This window comes from Anser anser, assembly GCF_964211835.1.
Source record: "Anser anser genome assembly, chromosome: 9".
Taxonomy (NCBI): domain Eukaryota; kingdom Metazoa; phylum Chordata; class Aves; order Anseriformes; family Anatidae; genus Anser; species Anser anser.
In genome coordinates this window covers 7,575,275-7,593,980 of record NC_139729.1, presented here as the reverse complement: position 1 = coordinate 7,593,980, position 18,706 = coordinate 7,575,275, and the positions used below count along the sequence as shown (strand labels likewise).

The following is an 18,706-nucleotide window of genomic DNA, read 5'->3' as shown; positions in this document are numbered from 1 at the left end:
CCTGCCAAAGCTTAATTTTAACGTGTAATAGGGAACTCCATATTGACTGTAAATTATCATTTAAAAGAAATTAAGCAGAACATTCAAAAGGCTCTGTTCTCTTGGGAGTCTAGCACAAAGGCAGTCAGTTGCTTGCTTTGCTATCACTTTCTGTGTCAATGACCTGCGAAAAATGCACCAAGAGGATGTGAAGCCAATACATTTGGTACACTGGGATCCAAAACACCTTTACCAAAAAACAAACAAAAAAACAAGCAACAACAACAAAAAACAGGTTCAAATCCATTAAGGAGCTGAGTACCTTCAATTCAGTACCCAGGAAAGTTAAGGCCACTGAACTGTGCAAGAAGCCATTCCAGTTTGATATTAATTTATGCTTACACAAGCAAGAGTTTAGAAGCTGAGGCCAAAGATATTTTATTTATAAACTCTTCTCTCCTACCTTAACCTTCTACTACTTATTTTTCCAGGAAGGGGAAGTGATTAGAACATAGGTTTTAAGGTGTTGTTCTGCCTCCCCTTCTTTTTTAGGATAATCTGTGTTTTCTATAAACTTTAATCCCTAATTCAGCAGGGCACAGGATAGGGGGAGGGAGGGGGACTTTTTGCATTTTTAAGAGTATCCTAGCACCTCTATTATTAAGCTAACAATGGAGACCCTCTGAGAAATTAAAATATTTAACAAAGGCAGCGGTGTCAAATATCAAAAGGTTATTTAGCACTCAAAAATTTGCAACAAGTAAAACACCAAAGACTTCCCCTTCCTAAAGAGCGAACGTAATCCAGCTAAAACTCCTGTTCCACCCCCCCATCCCGACTCTGTTCTCACCCCACTGCATTATCCAAGGGAAACTTTGTCAGAATTTCCTGTGCTTAACAAAGCTCACTCCAGATAAAACTTAAGAGTTCTCCCTTTAAAGGATGGCAGCTCAGCTGAGCTGTTTTTGCAGTCATTCACATTTTGGTGACTGCTGTGAGCCAATTCAAATTGAGGTGCCTGCTAGAAAGTGCATTTTGCCTTCTGCCTATTACGGCAGCATCATTTGCTTTGCACTGTATGATTCTTAGCCTTGCCACCTGGAGCTACTGGACTTCTTCATTAAACCCCTCTGTCCCACTGCATCCCATAGGGGCTGCTAATTACTGGCTTTATTCCATTTACTCTCATCTCCGATTCAATTATGCATTCTACTAAGCCCTAATGAAAAGGACAATATGGCTCATCTTACCTTGGCATTCGCCGTTACGCTCTTCATAGCCAGCATTACACAGACAGTTGCCAATGGGCACCAGCCATTCACCATCTGCCCCGCAGTACATTTTTGGCACATCCTTCTCTTCTGAGTTGTTGACACAGGAGCCGCGAACCTCCACCAGAGAGGATGTATCAGCCCCGGTAATGGTGTCTGGAAACTGTGCCAGGTTTCGAACTGTCAACGGGCACTTCTTGTAGAAAACACGAACGGACACCAAAGCAATGCAGGCTCCGACGTCCTGAAAAGCCAGGTAAAACCCTTTCTTGCTGAGAGGTCCCACGTCCCGAATCTCTGTATTCAGCTTCATGATCCTGTCACCAATGTCCACCTGGGTGAAGCTCTCATCAGCGGCGATGGTGTCAATCTTGGCAAACTGGCTCTCTCGAATAAAACGCTCCTTATCGTTGTTTGATTCATAGTAATAGAGGTTGAAAGTCTCTTTGCAAGTTCCCATGACACCTGGCAGGCTGTTGCAGTCTCTCAGCGTGAACTTGATTTCGATATATACCCTCTGAGCCCCCTCACGGGGAATCCAATCAGTTCGTAACCAATTATTCTGACTGGGCTCCATCACATTGCAGACTTGATAGGTGCGGATCGGAGTGTTTTTCTCATCCATAATGCTCACTTCCTCCCACTGCGAAGAGGGAAAGGAGAAGAAAAACACATCAGGATTAAATGGAGTAACAGAGCTTCACAGCAAAATTAACGTCCACATTTCTGGCATCACTACCACGGACCTTAAGCTGTTAAGCCACCCCTTATTAGTTCTGAAAGCTTCCAAAGCTGGGCTAGCAACATCCCAGGCACGCAGATGGAGCAGCCTCTGCTGTGGAGCTGGGCAGAGCAGCTCTCTGAAGAACCAGGTCCTTGGCCTGGGTGGCACTTGTGGGCGGAAGGATGGGCAAGGAGACCACACCACTGCTCTACCAGCACGCTGCCATAGCACTGCTATCCAAACAAAGCTGCTTATTATTGGCAAGGTGCGAAAAGAAGGAGTACTATACACCTTTGTCCTCAAGAAGTCTCAGGAAATACCATCAAATTTATATTCTTAAAATAAACCAGAAGGTTCAAGGATAGCAGCATGCTTTCGAACTCTTGCACCCCTCAATCAAGTTCAGGCACCTTCTTCAGAAGTGTGAAACTAACAGGAAATTCACAGCAAAAATACAGCAATCCAAGGAAGGTATGCAAACAAGACATCTGGCCCTAAATCAGCATTTCAGGATGAGGAACTTATAAAGGGAAAGAAAACAAAAACAAAAGCTTTGATTTTTTTAAATTATTTTTATTTGTATTTAGTATTATCAAGCAAAGTTTACTACAGTGCTTTCCTGGGGTGAGAAGAAAGGAGGCAGTGGGGGCATTAGCAAGAGAGACAGAGCTTTCCAGCAAAACCCCCACAGTGCTTCGGTATTAAAAAAAGAATTTTTTTTTTTTTAAAGTGTATTGGAGAATGACTACATACTGCCTGGGTTTGCAAGCTATACAATAAAGCATATAAAAATTATCCTTGAAAAAAACAGCAGTAACTTTGGAGAGTCTTCCCAGAAGTGCCTTTCAGAACTACTGAAGCCGTGACTTTGATAAACAGAAGCCTTCTTAATATTAAGGGGCTTCTTGTATAATATCCTGCATTCTTCTCGCAAGGACTGCTCTTATGCAAGTGATTTTTACTTAAAAAGATTCCAGCTTAGCTGAATCCGTTTATAGGATGACAGTAGTTAGCACCATGAGTCACTAGGAGCAGAGAGAACAATATTTTATTTACTGCCTCGAGATAACTGCAAATTAAAGCAAAAGCGGGGGGGACTCAATACTCAGCGTGTCACTCCTCTTCACAGAAAAAGGAAAAAACAAATCTTAAAAAGTCATCTATCAATGTAAAGCGCAACACATTGTAGTAAGAGGACAGAGCTGTTTAATTTACAGCTGCCACAGCGGAGCTCACTGTTACAGCACTGTCCTGATGATCCATCACCTGCCCTTCCGCCTGTCTTCAGGCTGTCCACGCTACCTGTGTTGTGTGTGGTACAAGAGAAAGGAAGAAGCAGAGGGAAACAATACTTGTTGATGGGATTTCCTTTGCTTCGTTCAGACAATGGAGGATGCCGCTCTAGGGTTCAATAGAGACCGCTGAGGTCAATGGGCAGGCTACAACTAAATTCAGCAAGTCTGGGATCGGGTTCTCAACACGCCCAACTCCCAGCAGAAGCGTTTCTCATTTCGGGAGCACACATACACAAACCAAACCCGAGCGCATCGTCCTGCCAGAGCTAAATATGACCACAGCCCCAAAATTTCCAGCCACTGCAAATGATTTGTAACTAAGTATGTGGTCAGAGCTGTAATTTCAGCTTGAAAGAAAAAGTTAACTTTTATAATTCAACTCTTCCCACGGTTTAATGATGCAGAGTAAAACATTCTGGGCACAAAACCTGCTTTTCAACTGTGAAATGCAAGAGTAAATCATTAATTATATTTATAATGCAATTCACTAATTCCTCCAGGGCTCCTGTGTATTTGATTACAGTTAGTCACTGCTAAATGACTACGTTTATCTGTAGCCCTTCTTATTCACACAACCCTCACACCGCAGGAACCGCCTGGTATATATAGATCTAGAAAAATATCTTTTGTAAGAGACAAAAAGGTGCACACAGCTCAAGAAAAACTGGCTCCGAAGGACAGAGCCTTCCCAGGAAGATAAAGAAAAGAGTTCATTGCTGCTGCTTGAAATAAATCTGCAGCATATGAAGTCAAAGCAAATGCTTTCCAAGCACTGCATCTCAGAGACAGACCATGTACTCTTAAATTTTTCACTACTGGCTTAAAAATAGAACACACGTATGTAGTTTAGTGAAACGAGTCACGTCCACAAGAAGAGCACACATTTCCTTCTCCAGCTTGCATAGAGCTTCCAGAGGAAACATTGGGGGGGGGGGAAGGGAGAAACCAACAGCTATTAATAATATACAGCTGTCCCCGGTCATCTATTCGCTACTGACTTAATAAAACTTATACACCAGGTCCTGTTTTGACGTATAGGACGGGCATCCCTTGGAGAGCCTCACGACAGAGCCCGTCCTCATGCCTGCCCTTTGGGGGGCACAGGACTAGGGATGCTCTCCTTCGGGCAGGGCTGCACCTTCCCACCCCGTCCGAAGACCAGGACAAACGCCTGCTGCCAGCAGCGGCCCTGCCAGTCCCCTGCCAAACGCCGAGGTCTGGGGGCAGCGCGGCGTGCCGAGCCAGGGCTGTATCAAGTTCATGCAGAACAACAATGGGGGAGCAGAACAATCCCCCTTTCTCCCATGTTGTGGCTATTCAGAGCTTATGCATAATGCATCACCAGCCAACGCAACCTCGGATTCCTTCCACCCGCTGCTGTTTCCTTAGCTCTCCATCTAATTACAAGTGGGAACACACACACACAAAACTAAATTTGCAGGTTTCCTGAAGAACCCAGTGCTTTGCTGTGCACGGGTCCCGATCTCTCAGCACTTATTTTTCAATCAGCTTCACTTAGTTACTTTCCCTTGAGCATACTAAGCTGCTTTATTCATTTAATATTAAAAGGATTTGAGTTTTTGTTACTTGGTTGGGTGGGTTTTTTTGTTTTTAAATTACCGTTTGGGGTGCTTTGCTGGCATTTTTCTTAAATCATTCACTTTAAGGCAGAGCGAGCCTTCCTAATTGCTTATTAAGAAGCCTCAGGAGAGCCCAGGCAGTGCAGGCTCCGCCGGGCCCCCCCAGCTCCGTCCAAGCCCGGTGCTCCCAGGAGTCTCGCACGGAGGCACCCTGCGGGACGGGGCACAGGGCAGCGAGGTGCCCCGACACTGACGCGGGGCGAAATTAGCAGAGCCGCCTCGTCTGCAGCTCCCTCAAAGCCGCTCCGAGCCCCAGCCACCTGTGCACGAACCTTATCGGCATCCCATCGCAAGCGAGCGGCGAATTCGAGCAGCCTCTTACAAATCACCTCCTCACTGAAGTCCGTAACAGGAGACCCCAGCGCTGCACCGCCGAGCTCCGGGCGCTTGGGTCTGTCCGTCGGGACGGGGCAACGCGGGCTGCCGGCAGCCCCAGGCGCGACACCTGCTTGGGGAGCTCCTGTTGGGGAGCTTCCCCAACGAGGAGCGATTCCCTGGGGCGCCCGGGGAAGAAGGAGCCCGACCGCCGCCCACCGGGGCGCCCCCAGGCCCCCCGACCCCCCGCGTACCCCGCGGGACTTACCCCTCCTTCCAGGGGGCTCGCTATCCAGCCCAGCTCGCCCTGCACCGAGCGCGAGTCCAGCAGGGTAACTGCGGAGAGGGAGGCACAAACACAACACGGTCAGTCCCGGCCGCCCGCGGACCCCGGAGCAACCCGCGGGACCCCGAAACCACGCTGCGGGACCCCGAACCGCGCCCCCAAACTTTCCCGCCGGCAAAGCGGGGCCCCGCCGCCTCACCTTCGTTGGCGGGGTACACCCGGGAGCCGGTGACGGCGCCGCAGACGCCGACGAGCAGCGGGAGCAGGGCGCAGACCCGGAGCCCCGCCATGCCGCCGCCGCCGCCCGCTCCCTCCCAGCGGAATCGCCGCCCGCGGGCCGCGCGGCGGGCATAGGCACGGCACGGCCCGGGGGGCGGGGCAGCGCCCGCCCGTCACGCCCCGCCGCCAATCGCCGCCCGCCCCGCGCCGCTCGCCCCGCCCCCCGCCCCGCCCGCCCGCCCCGGGAGCGGCCCGGCCCCGCCCCGCCCCGCCCCGCCCCGCCCCGCCCGGCCCCAGCGCTTGGCAGCAGCGCCACCTGCCGGGCCGCGCCGCCCGCCCGCCATCTTGTGCGGGGCGTCCCGGCCCGCCCCCTGTCACGGCCGCTGAGCGCTGCGGAGCGCCGAGACGTCCCGTTTCGGGGCCAGGTTGTTCTGGTCGCCGTGCCAGGGAAGTCACCTGCCGTAAAGCTCGAGATGTTTGGAACCCGTTGGAATATCTCGGGTGTATCGGTGCGATTTTAACGGGTTAGAATTTTTCACGTAAAATAAACACAAAGCAAATCAGCTGCAAATGTAATAAATGAAACGGTCACAAATCTACTAAACCCGCTACGTTTTGGCCCTAAGAAAAGGGTCTTTTAAGAAGCCTTGCCAAAGTAAGCACCATTTCCATACTTTCCGTCATTTCAACGGATCGTAAAAGCGCAGCTTGGTTTCGACAGATGTCATCGATACTCGGCCTGAATTCTGTTCGCGGCTTCACCAAGTAACTCCCCGCTGCAGCGAAGTACCCGACATCAAAAGTTATTCCTTAAATCGCTCCTTCAGCCGCCAGACCCCTTACATTCTGTTAACGGCCCCGAAGGACGCAGCCGTCCCGCTGCCCACCCGCTGCGGGCACAGGGAGCTGCCACGGGCACTGACCCGACCTCCACACACCACGCTCCCGCTTGCACCACGCCAAGGGCCACTTCAGCACAGCTCCCAGGACAGAAATTCGTCTGTTTGCCGTCCCGGAGCCTACGTGAGCCTATCTGCGCCTGCAGCACGTGCCACGCCGTGCTGAGCGTTGGATCCTGCTGGATCCCTAAACACCAAGGGAATAGACGAGCGTACCAAAAGTTGGCCGCTGGCACACGTGGTTCGTCTTGAGCGCATCCCCGCAGCCAACAGCATTTTTAGCAGCGGTTTCTGCTGGACAGAATTGTTTCACACACACGTTGTGCACCAGTAGCTGCTTTATGTTTGGCCCAGTCGCCGACCCAGCACGCACACCGCGATGCCTCGCTGCCCAGAAGGGCTGGGGCTCTGCCGGACACCGCTCCTTTCTCTCTTTTCTTTCTCCATTTTCCTACGTCCACCCACTCGTGCTCGTCCATCTCCCCAGAAGCTTTCTGCTGTCAGTCAAGTGACAACCTCAGTAGGAAGCTCTGTGTGCTCGTGGGCCTCCTGGGGCCCAGCACTAGGTTGAGATGGGGAAAAAAAAAAAGGAGGACAAAGAAGCAGCGGGGGGAGGCAGCGCACGATCTTCCTTTAGTATGCAACTCCACAGCCTGCGGAGAAAAATTCACCTGGCTTCTCTGAAAAGCATTTTCCCACAACAAATGCGAGCCCACTGACTGCTCCCACCCGGCTGAGGCTGCAGCCAGCTCTTTGGAAAAGAGTGTGAGCCGGGTGGGCAGCGAGGCACTCAGCCTGGGCACCCAAGGGCACCGCGCACCCCTGGGCACCGGGAGCAGCGGCCGTGGCTGGCCCCTGCAGGTGTGGGGGGCAGCCTTTCCCTGCCCGGAGTTAGCAATTCTTAGCGCACCTGTGAGTATAAAACATTTGCAGATAAATTGCTTGACAAAATTCATTGTTAGCTCTTGGAGAATAACAGCTGGTTACACGACGTGAGCGAGATTTGGTTCCTCACTCAGGCGGTGTTTGCGTTAGCTGGAGCTGCGGTCTGTAATGCAAAAAGCTGCACCAGGAGACCAGCTAGGGGAAGGCAATACGCGTTTCTACATGCATTGAGCTGGCCGAACGATTTTGTTTCGGGTGGGATTACCAGGAGTTTTGCAGCTGACCTCTGTAAGGAAAGGATCGGGTTTGTAGTTCATTTGCAAATCCACTCTGCAAAAAGTGAGCTTTAGGCACTGCAAATTACATACACTTCCTTTTCTTAACCACGATCACCATCACAATAGTTTGCTATTTATTACTGCCTTTATGCTGATTACAGGGACTGTGACAGTGTATTTATTCTGACGAGGCACATGTGACGACTTGACAATATAGAGACAGACAGACACATAGATTTTTTGCCTTTTCTAACCAGCACCGCCAAGGAAAGCCAGATAAACATAAGTGAAATGTAACAGGATTTTAATGACAATTGAAGCAGGAGCTGTTGTTACACTGCTCCTTACAACATAACTCAAGTCTCCCAGTTAGTCTAAAATTTACACTATGCTATTACAGGTCCCTGAAAGGAAATCCCGTCACCAAAAATATTTACAAAACAGGAGTGTTTATGATGCAGTTCATGCTTCTGAACATAAACAAGCACTAAAGGGCACTGGCAAAACGTAAAACCTGAAAAGCAGCAGAGACCTAGCAAAGAAAAAAAAAAAAAAAAGAAAGAAAAAAAAAAAAAAAGAAAGAAAAAAAAAAAAAAAGAAATGCCCCAGAATGTCAAAGAAGGTATTCCAGCTTTTCACCTAATAAGCAGATCAAACACTGTAAATACAAGTGCCCAGCTCCGCAAGGTAAGGCTTGGTTAGCTCCTTGCGGCTGCCAGCCTCATTAAGACCAGGAGGCAGGCAGCACTCTGCAGTTTTTTCATGGAAAAGTGTGACCAATAAAGCCGTGCAAATAACTGCACGGCCCTGCCGGTTGTTTGCTGTGCTAGCGCAGATGCTCGGCAACCCGGAGAGGAACGCGCGCACGCACGTTTCATTGGAAGGTTATTTAAAGCTGTGGCGGTTTGCAGATACCGTAATTGTTACAAAATGCTTTCGAACATCCCCGGCTTTGTGCTGCCAGCCCCCGGCAGCCGCGCTCCGTGCTCGTCTTCAGCCGTCTGGGCGCAGCATCGGCGTGCCGCCCGTGGAATCCGGGGGGCTGTGGAGCAGGCTGCTCACACTGCGCCGGGGGGCGGCTGCAAGAGCTGCTCTGCTCGTACAGAGCAAGGGTGAGCTGGGCAGCCCGGGCCAAGCAGCGCAGGGCATCGGGCTGCAGCCAGTTCAGAGGAACCTTGGCTGAACGTGAAGGGTAAAGCTGGAGTCTAAGCGCAGGGAACTGCAAACTACATCCAGACCTGTTTAAAAGCTCACACCCGTTTTTTGCAGTGAGAAGAGGACTGGGCCAGACAGACATGGGTTTCCTCTGACAAGAACAAGGTCACAGTTTAAGATTTCTGAACTGGATTCTGGCCTGTTCTAAGGTGAAGTCAAATTTTTGTAGTAGTTTGGCTATGAAACTTTCATAGGTATGCAGAACTGGGCCCTTTGTGTGGAACATAATAAATCTAAAATTAATATAAATGAAAAACAACTATGTTCTGGATTTGTTTTCATACTGAGATTTTTTTTTTATTTTTTTTTTTACCATTTTTACTACAGGCATTATTAAAGAAAAAAAGAAAAAGTGCAGGGTAACTTCTATTGTACCACTAAACATTCTGTATACATGCCTTCAGACGTAAAGATAGTTTTAGTGCAAAGTCTCTGAATCGTCTTTTTGGCAAAATATTCTAAAGAACAGCATGTCAGAGCTCTAATTCATGGTTATTCCGTGTGTTTGTAGACAGCAATCTTTTCAGAGATTATTTATGCAATAATGGTACCAATCAAGTTGTACCAGAGACAGGTTCCCTACAGAGCCCTGAAGATTTCTGGCACTTCTAAGAGAGTGTAAATCCTAATTAACTCAAAGTAAACCACGCTCTCTCAGAAAGTCCACCCATTATGACGAACAAAATTTTTTGCAACCATATAGAGGGAAATTGTTTCTGTGTGTAAAGTAAGAAATAAAAACAACTGCTTCTTTTGTTTGTTTGTTTTTTACTGTGTTCTTTTTTAGTAGTAAGGCAGAGAAGGAGTCTTTGTCTTTCTGTAGAAGGAAATATAAAACCCTTGCTTTTTGTTCCAAAAAATGGAAAGCATTTGTGCATTTCTGCCATGAATGTAGGATTGACTGATACATTCCCAGGACAGGGGAAGATAAAGGTTGGGAGTTTGCACCCAGGAGAAGGGCTGCACTCTGACTTCTGCGCAGATTCCTTGAGAGATCGTAAGCAGCCGTTACAGCAAAACTTTGGAAGTTGGATGGAGATGATTAACTCAAATGCCTGCCTTAAAACAGAGATGCTAAATAAATATCAGGTCAGAGAGATCTGCAGGCATCGCTCCACTCTTGCAAAGAAGATGGAGAAGTACAGCTTCATTCAGTAACGTTTATAAGGCAGTATGGGACCTTATACCCATGGTCTGTAGGCTGGCCAACCTGAAAGCAATAATGCTGAGCTCATCTCAATCTGATGCACGGCTTGCATTTCTCTGTCCTTGTTATGGAGAAGCTGCAGGTACCAAAGAATGGTCATTTATTATCTAAGAAGTGATTTGTTGTATTCCAGGGGAACCACTAGCTGGGGAAAGTGAGTACATGCATGTGCATGTGTTCTAGCGCAATATTTACACTGATTTTATGGCAGAATATTGCGAATTCTAAATTAACTTCATATGAAGCAGGATATAGAAATGAAAACCTGCAAGAAGGACAATGAAAAGGGAAAAAAAAATGATTTTACATCAAAAAAATGGCAACCATTATTTTCCTCAGTACTGCCCCTGATTTTGGAAGCGTTCAGAGAATAAGTTTGTTGTGCTGGCAACACAGCCACTACATTTCCTTGTTCTCTTTTTATTTATACCTATCTGCTGGCTCTTGTCATATACGGAGATACTCTTGTACAGCTTCTAGCACAACCACATCTCCAGCCTTCTCTTAGGGAGCTGAGGATCCCTGTAGCCTTAGAACAAAAGAAATGCTCAGGTTTGTACCTGCATCCTGCGTTACACGGGCATGAACCTCATTTGAAGAATTTTTTCTAATTTATGACATACAAATTAGTCCCTCTGACTTCCTACACCACTGGCACCATCAAACAATTTCTCTTTGGTTGCAACACTGTTTGCCAAGTCCCATTCCACCCCGAGCTTTCCTTAGCAGTAACCCCCTCATTCCGTCAGTGGAAGTCAGCCCCAAACCCGAGCAGATTTTCCTGTGCACAGGTCCATATCAGCAGCAGGGTGCAGGAACACATCTCTGGACTCGACCCCGAGGCTAGGTTTCCATTAGAAATCACTCACCGGTATTGCTTTACTGAGTCACTCTACTGTCACACTTTCCTAATACACATGTAGCTGGTATTTCCAACAGTTTTTTCCAAAATATTTTCTCTCACAGTACCCTGAGGAAGACAGCAAAAATATCACCTCTGGGGAGAAATGTGCAACTGCTATGGCTGGTACGGCACAAAACTGCCACCCTTCCCCTCGGCAACCTCCCATGCTCACCACCACCACCGATCTTTACTCACGTTGCCACACTGGCCACAGTTCCTCACATCAGCTAAAATTAGCAGTGGAAAACTCGCCTAACCTACTGGAACAATGGGCTCAATTCTAAGGAGGAGTGTGACTAACTGTTTGCCCTGACCCATTGCGATCCCTTGTCCCCCATTTCAGGGGCTTGCCCAGGACCAGGAAAACAGCCATTTGCAGCGTGTTGGAAACAAAAGCCAAGGACCCTTGGTAAATTTTTTGTCCGTTCCTTATAGAAGCAGAAAACAATGCTTCTGCACAAAAGGAGCATGCGTGGTGAAATGTATGTTTTTTCTTTTCTTGATTTCTATCAGAAACTTTCATCATAATATATCTTTGGGACAGATCAAAGCACAAGACAATGCAGACTTGTTTGAGTTTCACCCACTGTTCAAAAATATCCAAAAATGCCAGCAAGTCACTCCAATAAAGAGCTGTAAAAGTAAAACAGATTCCCAGTGGTGACATCTGTTAGTATAAGGATTATTCAAACATCTCTAGAGTTTTCCTAAAAAAAAAAAAAAAAAAAAAAGCCAGAATGGCTTCCTACCAAAAGCCAGCTCAGTCTAATATCCTTCCCTGGCTAAATCTACATACAAACCGTATTTCTATGTTTTGTTGGCACTAAGAAACCCACATGCTTGTCTGGACATGGAAATAAAAAGAGATTGCCAGGGAATTTAAAAATGCATATACTGGGGAACCAGTTTAAACTGACCTTGGGCTTAGAGAAATACATTTTTGTGAAGCTGAGCACGATTGTCAATGCACGGTACAATACAAAATACATTTCTGCTGAAAGCAACTTCATTGCTCGATGCAAGATGGTTTCAATTTGAGAAGATACCCGTGTGATCAGGTGGTCTATAAAGGAATACCGCATGTCTCTTCTGGACTTGCTTTACATATGAATGTGAACACACATGCAAACATACAAAATCCAAATAAACATGTAGCCAGGCACATGGACGGAAGAAAAACTGAGAAGGACCCATCTGAAACTGTGCTGTAAGCAGAAGGAGAGGCTGTAAAGCTACTCCAGCATTGTTCCCAGCCACGTAATTCTCCGTTTTCCTCCTACCTCTCAGGTGGCCAATGCAGACCACCTACAAATTCAGCTTCGCTACAGCATCATATACAAAATGTGGGCATTATTCCATTTGTGTTAAGGAAGCCAGCTCATGCCAGTGGAATTGCAGCAGTAATGATGTGAGATTTAATACCAGCAGCTCTACACCCCACGTGCAAATCCCATGATGGTTTCATTACACTGGGAACTTCCTAGCGCCCGTAAACAGATGAACAACCTTTACTTACCTGAGGATTGCAGTGATATTCATAGCACTGAGAATGAGTCCATCAGAACTGAGCAGAGTTACTAAGAAACTTAATTTGGTAGAGATTTACCAATACACCAATGAAATTAAATATACGAAGACGGCATTTACCCTGATTCCAATGCATGATGTTTGTGAGCGTTAATGATTTTCTCCTTTAATTAAAATTTACTTTTAAGTGCTCTCTAAATAAAACATTGCTGAAACGTAGCATATTCTGAAGAGTATCACTTGCGCAAAGCTTTCAGAACCAAATCATTGCACCTTAAAAGGCATTATAGGATATTTAGTCTAGAGCTATCTCGCAACATGCTAGCTGGCTGCTTTGTTATTTCAGCTTTAAATGTTAAACACATGGAAGCAACATAAAAGGAGCTTCCCTGTAAAGCCTATTTTCCAAAATCTATCTGTTATTTAGAACCCCATAAAGATCTATGTGTATCTACCCATCTGCAGCCACATTTATTTTTACATGTTTTTGAGTGCATATCTCTCAGTGTCGTAAGGTCTTCATAAATAAATCAACCTACTTAGATCCGCATGCTTTGAATAACAAGTCAGCCACCAAACCAGCAGATGGATACATTTTTAATTAGGTAAGCAGTCAATGCCTTTTGGTTTGAAAACTCTCTTGTTTCTCTTAAAAAGACGGAAAGTAACCAAATTAAATCCAAAATTACAGTGGGATGGCATAGTGGTTTTATTCTGCATGTAGCTGCAAATCAGCTTAGAGCCCAGTCTGTGTGACAAACTTGAAGAAATGCAATATTTTATATCAAGCAAACCTCAAAGTGAAATATTTAAGGATCTTGTAAGAATACGTTGTAAACAATATGCATTTTTCAATAACACATGTGGTTGCTTACGCGATCTTCTCACTTGAGCAAGACTCTCTGATCTTAATTCATTTACTGTGTTGCCTTTGCAATCTCTCAAGCAAAATATTTTTAAGCAGCAACTTTTAATTTACATAATCAGACATACTTTCCTGAATAACATAGAAGAAACTCAGAATTAACAACATCTTGTACTGCTTAAATAACCCATGAAAAGATACTTCAGCAGTTCCAGTTAACTTCTTCCCACAAAAAGGTTTTCAGTTTTGGACTTGGAACGAAATCTAGCATGACGGATACACGTCTTACTCGTACTGAGCCTCCCACACTCTTCTGAACTTCCCAGGCTCTGGAAGGTCCAGGTAAATCCTCCAGAGCACACCAGCCCTGCAGAAGGGCTCGCCCATGTCAGGGTGCCCCAAAGGAGACCTCAATGCCCCAGGGACCTCCAGGGCACCTCGCTGGGGCCAGCAGGGAATGAGGCAGCCTGGAAGCGCCTCTCCCACTGTCCCCACCTTGCCTCTGCTTGACATGTTTCCTCTCTTAGCTCCTGTTAACCCAAACAAGGCCTTTAGTTCTTTTTCCCATAAATTTGGGAAGCCTTCCTGCGGCTGAAGCAGCCTTCTCTCACTCACCTGAGCTAGAGAACGGAATGCCATGGGTGGCAGTGAGCGCACTGCCTCTCCTTCGCTTGAGGAACAAGTTACAATGCCTCTTGGCCATTCCCAACAGAAAATTATGATCACCCCAGTGTGACCCAGCAGACCAGATGACCTTCCCTTGACTAGCAAGCCTTCTCTGATGGTCAGCAAGCCATGGGTTGTCCATGGGCAAAAGAGAGCCTTCTGCTTGGCTGAAACTGCCGACGCACCACAGCTGGTGTGCACCGTGACCTGACCCCCGCTGCCGTTTCTCCATGCTCAAGGCCCAAAACTTTCAACAGAATGTCAGTGCCCACTGCCAGGATCTTATGTTGGTACCGAGGCAACAGAATAAGGTTTTCTGGATCCTCATTCATTTTTATGTTTACCAAAAGAAAAAAAGGTATTTTAAAATTCACGTTAAACTCCAGACATAAAATCTGATACTTAAAGAACATGGCTTAAAAATAAATGGACCAGATTTAATCTTTGATGTCACTTCCTTGGATTTCATGACACAACACCTGAGATGGATTTTTTCCATTTTACTTCAGCTCTTTTTCCTGCATATGCTCATGGTAAAAAAATAACCAAGTTTCCCATATGTCAAATAATAAAATTTAGTTCTATCATTTCTTTCTATCCCTTTACAGTTCTTTTCATTTGACTAAATGGAAAATACTATATCTTTAGAGCTGACTGGAAAAGAAATAAAGGCCTGACTCTCATCCCACTTTTATGGGGCTTGTGCTGATGTAATCGTACTGATTTCAAGGAAATTGCTTCAGATTTGTGCCATTACTTAGATCAGAATCTAGACGTCCATGCACCCTGAAAATACCTAGCTCTGCTAAAAGGTTCAGGATTGCTCTCAGAGTTTTACATCCTGGAGTATAATTGCGCTGTGTAAAATAACATTTGTTAAAGATCAGATATGAAGCATAAAGATGGCAATTATTTGAAACTTTAGGATATAATATTTGCCCACTGGTCTACATGGACCATTATGCTTAAAAACTGTAGCAGTGCAGGAAATAAAATTTCTCTTATATGTGGTAGGACTATATATTCTTACTTGAAATGAAAATAATGTAAAACGGAGAATATAAGAAGGGTGTGCTGAAGCCAAATTGTATTGTTTATAAATTCTTTTTAGCTGATAGTTACTGTCCTGTACTTCAGTTTTCCTTGTGCCTAGTTTGAGATGTGTTATAGGTCCCAACCAAGAGGGAAGGAAAATGCTGCAATTTCACAGTCACCTACGTGTTTTTTTAAAAACTCAAAATTTACAGCGGCCTGTGCAGTGGCCAGGGCCCCCTGAGCTTCTGGTCCCACACATCATCCTGCACCCACGTACACCACCGGTGCTCAGGACTCATCCACAGGATCTGGAAACTGAGAGGCCAGTGAATGAGAGAGGGCACCAGGCCCACCAACAATTTTGGGGGTGGGAGAGCTGGAAAAAATGGGACAAAAACGTCCTTGTTATATTTCAGCATCAGCTTAGCAAACTGCAGCTCAGCTTCACAAGAAGAAGAATAACAGAGCTTGAGCCGTTTGCATTCAGATGCGTTTGCACTGGGATTTGTAGCCTCGCGCTCAGAATGCCCTACAGACCTCCGATATGGCACCGCTCAACCCCGAGGAATAAACCCCATTACACAACTGCCACACTCGTTGCTTTAATACTCCGTAGAGTTTCTTGGTAGGACATATGCAGTGGATAGGTCACGTTTCTTTTTACAGGCAAGAGCAGAAAGATGGAGCCTTTCTATCTAAATGAAGGGACTTATGATTTATATCGACCTGATGATCAATATTGGAATAAGTTAAAGAAGAGCTATGCTTACTCCATTTAGCAGAACTTGAGACCAGCGTTTTTAACCACAAGGAGAATCAGAGTAAATTTCAAAACAATGCTTTTTGTGCTTATCCTCCAACCCTGTTCTGATCTCCCCTACCAGATCCTCTTTTAAGTTAAAGTGTGTAAGAACACAATAATATTGCTTAATTTTGTCTGCCTTTCATTAACATTTATATGAGTTTATGCCATGGTTTTTACTGTTTTCCAGCTGATAAATGTTTTTTTAATATTGTGCACAGATCATTTTGCTTATAATCAAGGAAGGAAAATTAAGTTTAACATCTGAGAGCTTTAGGCAAAAATGTCAGGCGTGGACCAGATGACCACATGAGAGTTGCAGACTCTCTTTGTGCCCCAGATTGGCTGGTATTGTTTTGATGCTGTTGCGCTGGAGCAATAGCACTAACGTAATTATGAGATCAAGCAACATCTGGTGGATTTGGCACCCAGCTCACAATCGATTGTTAGTTCGGGTCAAAGGATGAATGCGCCTTAAGTGCACGTTAGGGTGCGCAATCATAAAGCTCACATTAGAGGGGAAGGAGGAATAGCGGCATTCTTGCGTTTCATCGCCCAACAAAATTGATGGCCCACAAAAGAGCAGTGGCACAACACACAAAAGTGATGATGCCAGAGAGACTGAAGCGCTGCGGGCGGTAGTTGACATCTTCTGGCTGTGGGCTGTTGTGTGTTGTGATTTATGTCACCGTAATGATTGATTACTTTCAGATCATTCCCATTCTACCATATCTCTGAGAATTTCCTTCTTCTTCAAACATCTTTTTGTTCCGCAAGCCCTAGGCTGCAGATGGCATCAACCCACGCATCTCCATTGTTTGAAGCCTACAAGAACTCCACCATTCTTTGGAGGAATGCTCATAGTTGAGGAGCTAGTGTCCAATTAAGTCCTGAAACTCTGGCTGCAGGCACTTTAACCTTTTTATCTCCTTGCTCTTTTAGGCGTGCTGTTGTGTGCAACAGTTACAATTCAATGATACCTAAAAAGTCATCAAGAAAGAAAATCAGGAGATATATTTTTCAGGTTACCATAAAGTACTTCAAGTGATGGCTACAGCTGCATCTGTCACGCCTCCATAAAGGTTCTTCTGATCATGTTTCACAAAATGAATTATCATCTCTGGCATGCAGTATTACAGCAGACTCAGGGTAAAGGCAACAGGCTAAATTTTCTGCATGCTGGAAAGCAAAAAATGCCTTCAGGATGCTTATGCAAATCATCGGCTTCTCTGATATCTCAACCATTCTGTGTGACATGTAAAATATCAATGACTCAGTATCGGTGTGATGGGAACAACAAGAATTCAGGGCTTGTATCAAGATAAAACTGAATTTTAAAATATATTTTTTATTTTGGCAGATCTAACATGGAATGGTATCAGGGGAATTAGTACAGTGGAAAGTGAATATCTTCAAACCACAACAAGCAACTACAGCAGACTTTATTAGTTTCTATTTTCTTCTTCCTTAGGAAGCAACAACACCAAGCATATTTGCTGCTAGTTTAGACACTGACAAAATACCCAAAAGGACTCACATTTTGCCACATTTCACCGCGCCTGGCTTGCAGACTCTCCAAGTTTCCACAAAAGGCTTTTTCTGTCATATAGGACCTCTCTGCGCACATGCAATACAGCACTCTCTGGAGCTCTGTGCACTCTCCCTTTCCTTTCTGGAAGTCCTGGGAGATGCAAACAGATATACCACAACCCCCCAGAAATCCTGCCAGCTGTGTGTTCCTCAGTGTCAAACAGCACTGCTCAGGAACAATACTAAGAAGTATGAGAAAAAGCTTTTTCTTTCCTCAAACCACACACTGATTTGGTTCTTGGGCAGGATGCGACAAGGTCCAACGGGTTTCATTTACCAACGATATCTGTTCAGTGTCAATAAGGCAGAGGGCTCAGCTCCTAACCTAGTGAGGACTGAAGATGCAGGCAGGCTGCGGCACAGCAGTGCTCTTCACCTGCCACACAAAGAGATCTCAGAGGCTCTGGGGCTCCTGTCTGATGAGACTCCAGTAAGCATCACCTGCACCAGGTGTGTGCCATGGTGGTGTCTATGGCACGGGCATCAAAAGCACTGCTTCCCGCTGGACTCCTGAAGGCCTGGTAATACCAACAAAACACCCACAGTGCTCACATTGTGCCCAGAAAAAAGAAAAAATTGGCTGGAGAACAACAGCTTGAGAGCAATAGGTCAGCCTGCGCTGGCTGAAGCTACAACTCATTGACCTAGTTCTTCAAACCAAAAGGATCTTAAAACAGACTATGTCATATTTACATGGATGGAGCTAATTTCTCGTTTCCAATGCTGCTCATCGCTTGCTTTGTTTAATTTTTGCAAGGGTAGCTATGGATGCAAGATATTTATCAATGACTTCAAGCCTGCCTCTGTCCTCAGAGTAAAGATGAGAGGCACTGATCAGGCTTTTTCTTTTCTGTTTTTCTCTTTTTTTTTAAAATATGTCGGAGGAGTTCCTGTGGAAGCAGTTTATGTAAGTGGGTCACAAAGAATGAAAGCTGTCCTTGGGCAGTCTTTGAACAGACACAGATATGTTTTCCTCCTTATTTCTTTTTCAGAGGAATGGAAAATATAAGTCCCTTTTTTAAAGCAGTATTTTATTTCTGTCAGGCTCTACGATTCTGCAGAAACCATGAGCTTTGCCGAATGTAATTCAAATAGCCCTCGATA

The 18,706-nt window shown here is 45.7% G+C and overlaps 1 protein-coding gene across 3 annotated transcripts in view; it reads right to left on the bottom strand.

Moving 5' to 3' along the window:
- EPHA4 (EPH receptor A4) overlaps positions 1-5,868 on the bottom strand; it is a 99,019-nt gene extending 93,151 nt beyond the window's left edge. For all 3 annotated transcript variants that reach the window (XM_083848592.1, XM_083848593.1, XM_083848594.1), the window contains exons 1-3: positions 5,710-5,868; positions 5,493-5,560; positions 1,230-1,893 (exon numbers count right to left, since the gene is read on the bottom strand). In XM_083848592.1, the coding sequence (XP_083704718.1) occupies positions 1,230-1,893; positions 5,493-5,560; positions 5,710-5,800 (823 nt within the window). In that variant the 5' untranslated portion in view covers positions 5,801-5,868. The remainder of the gene's footprint in view (positions 1-1,229; positions 1,894-5,492; positions 5,561-5,709) is intronic.
- Between the last annotated feature and the right edge of the window lie 12,838 nt (positions 5,869-18,706).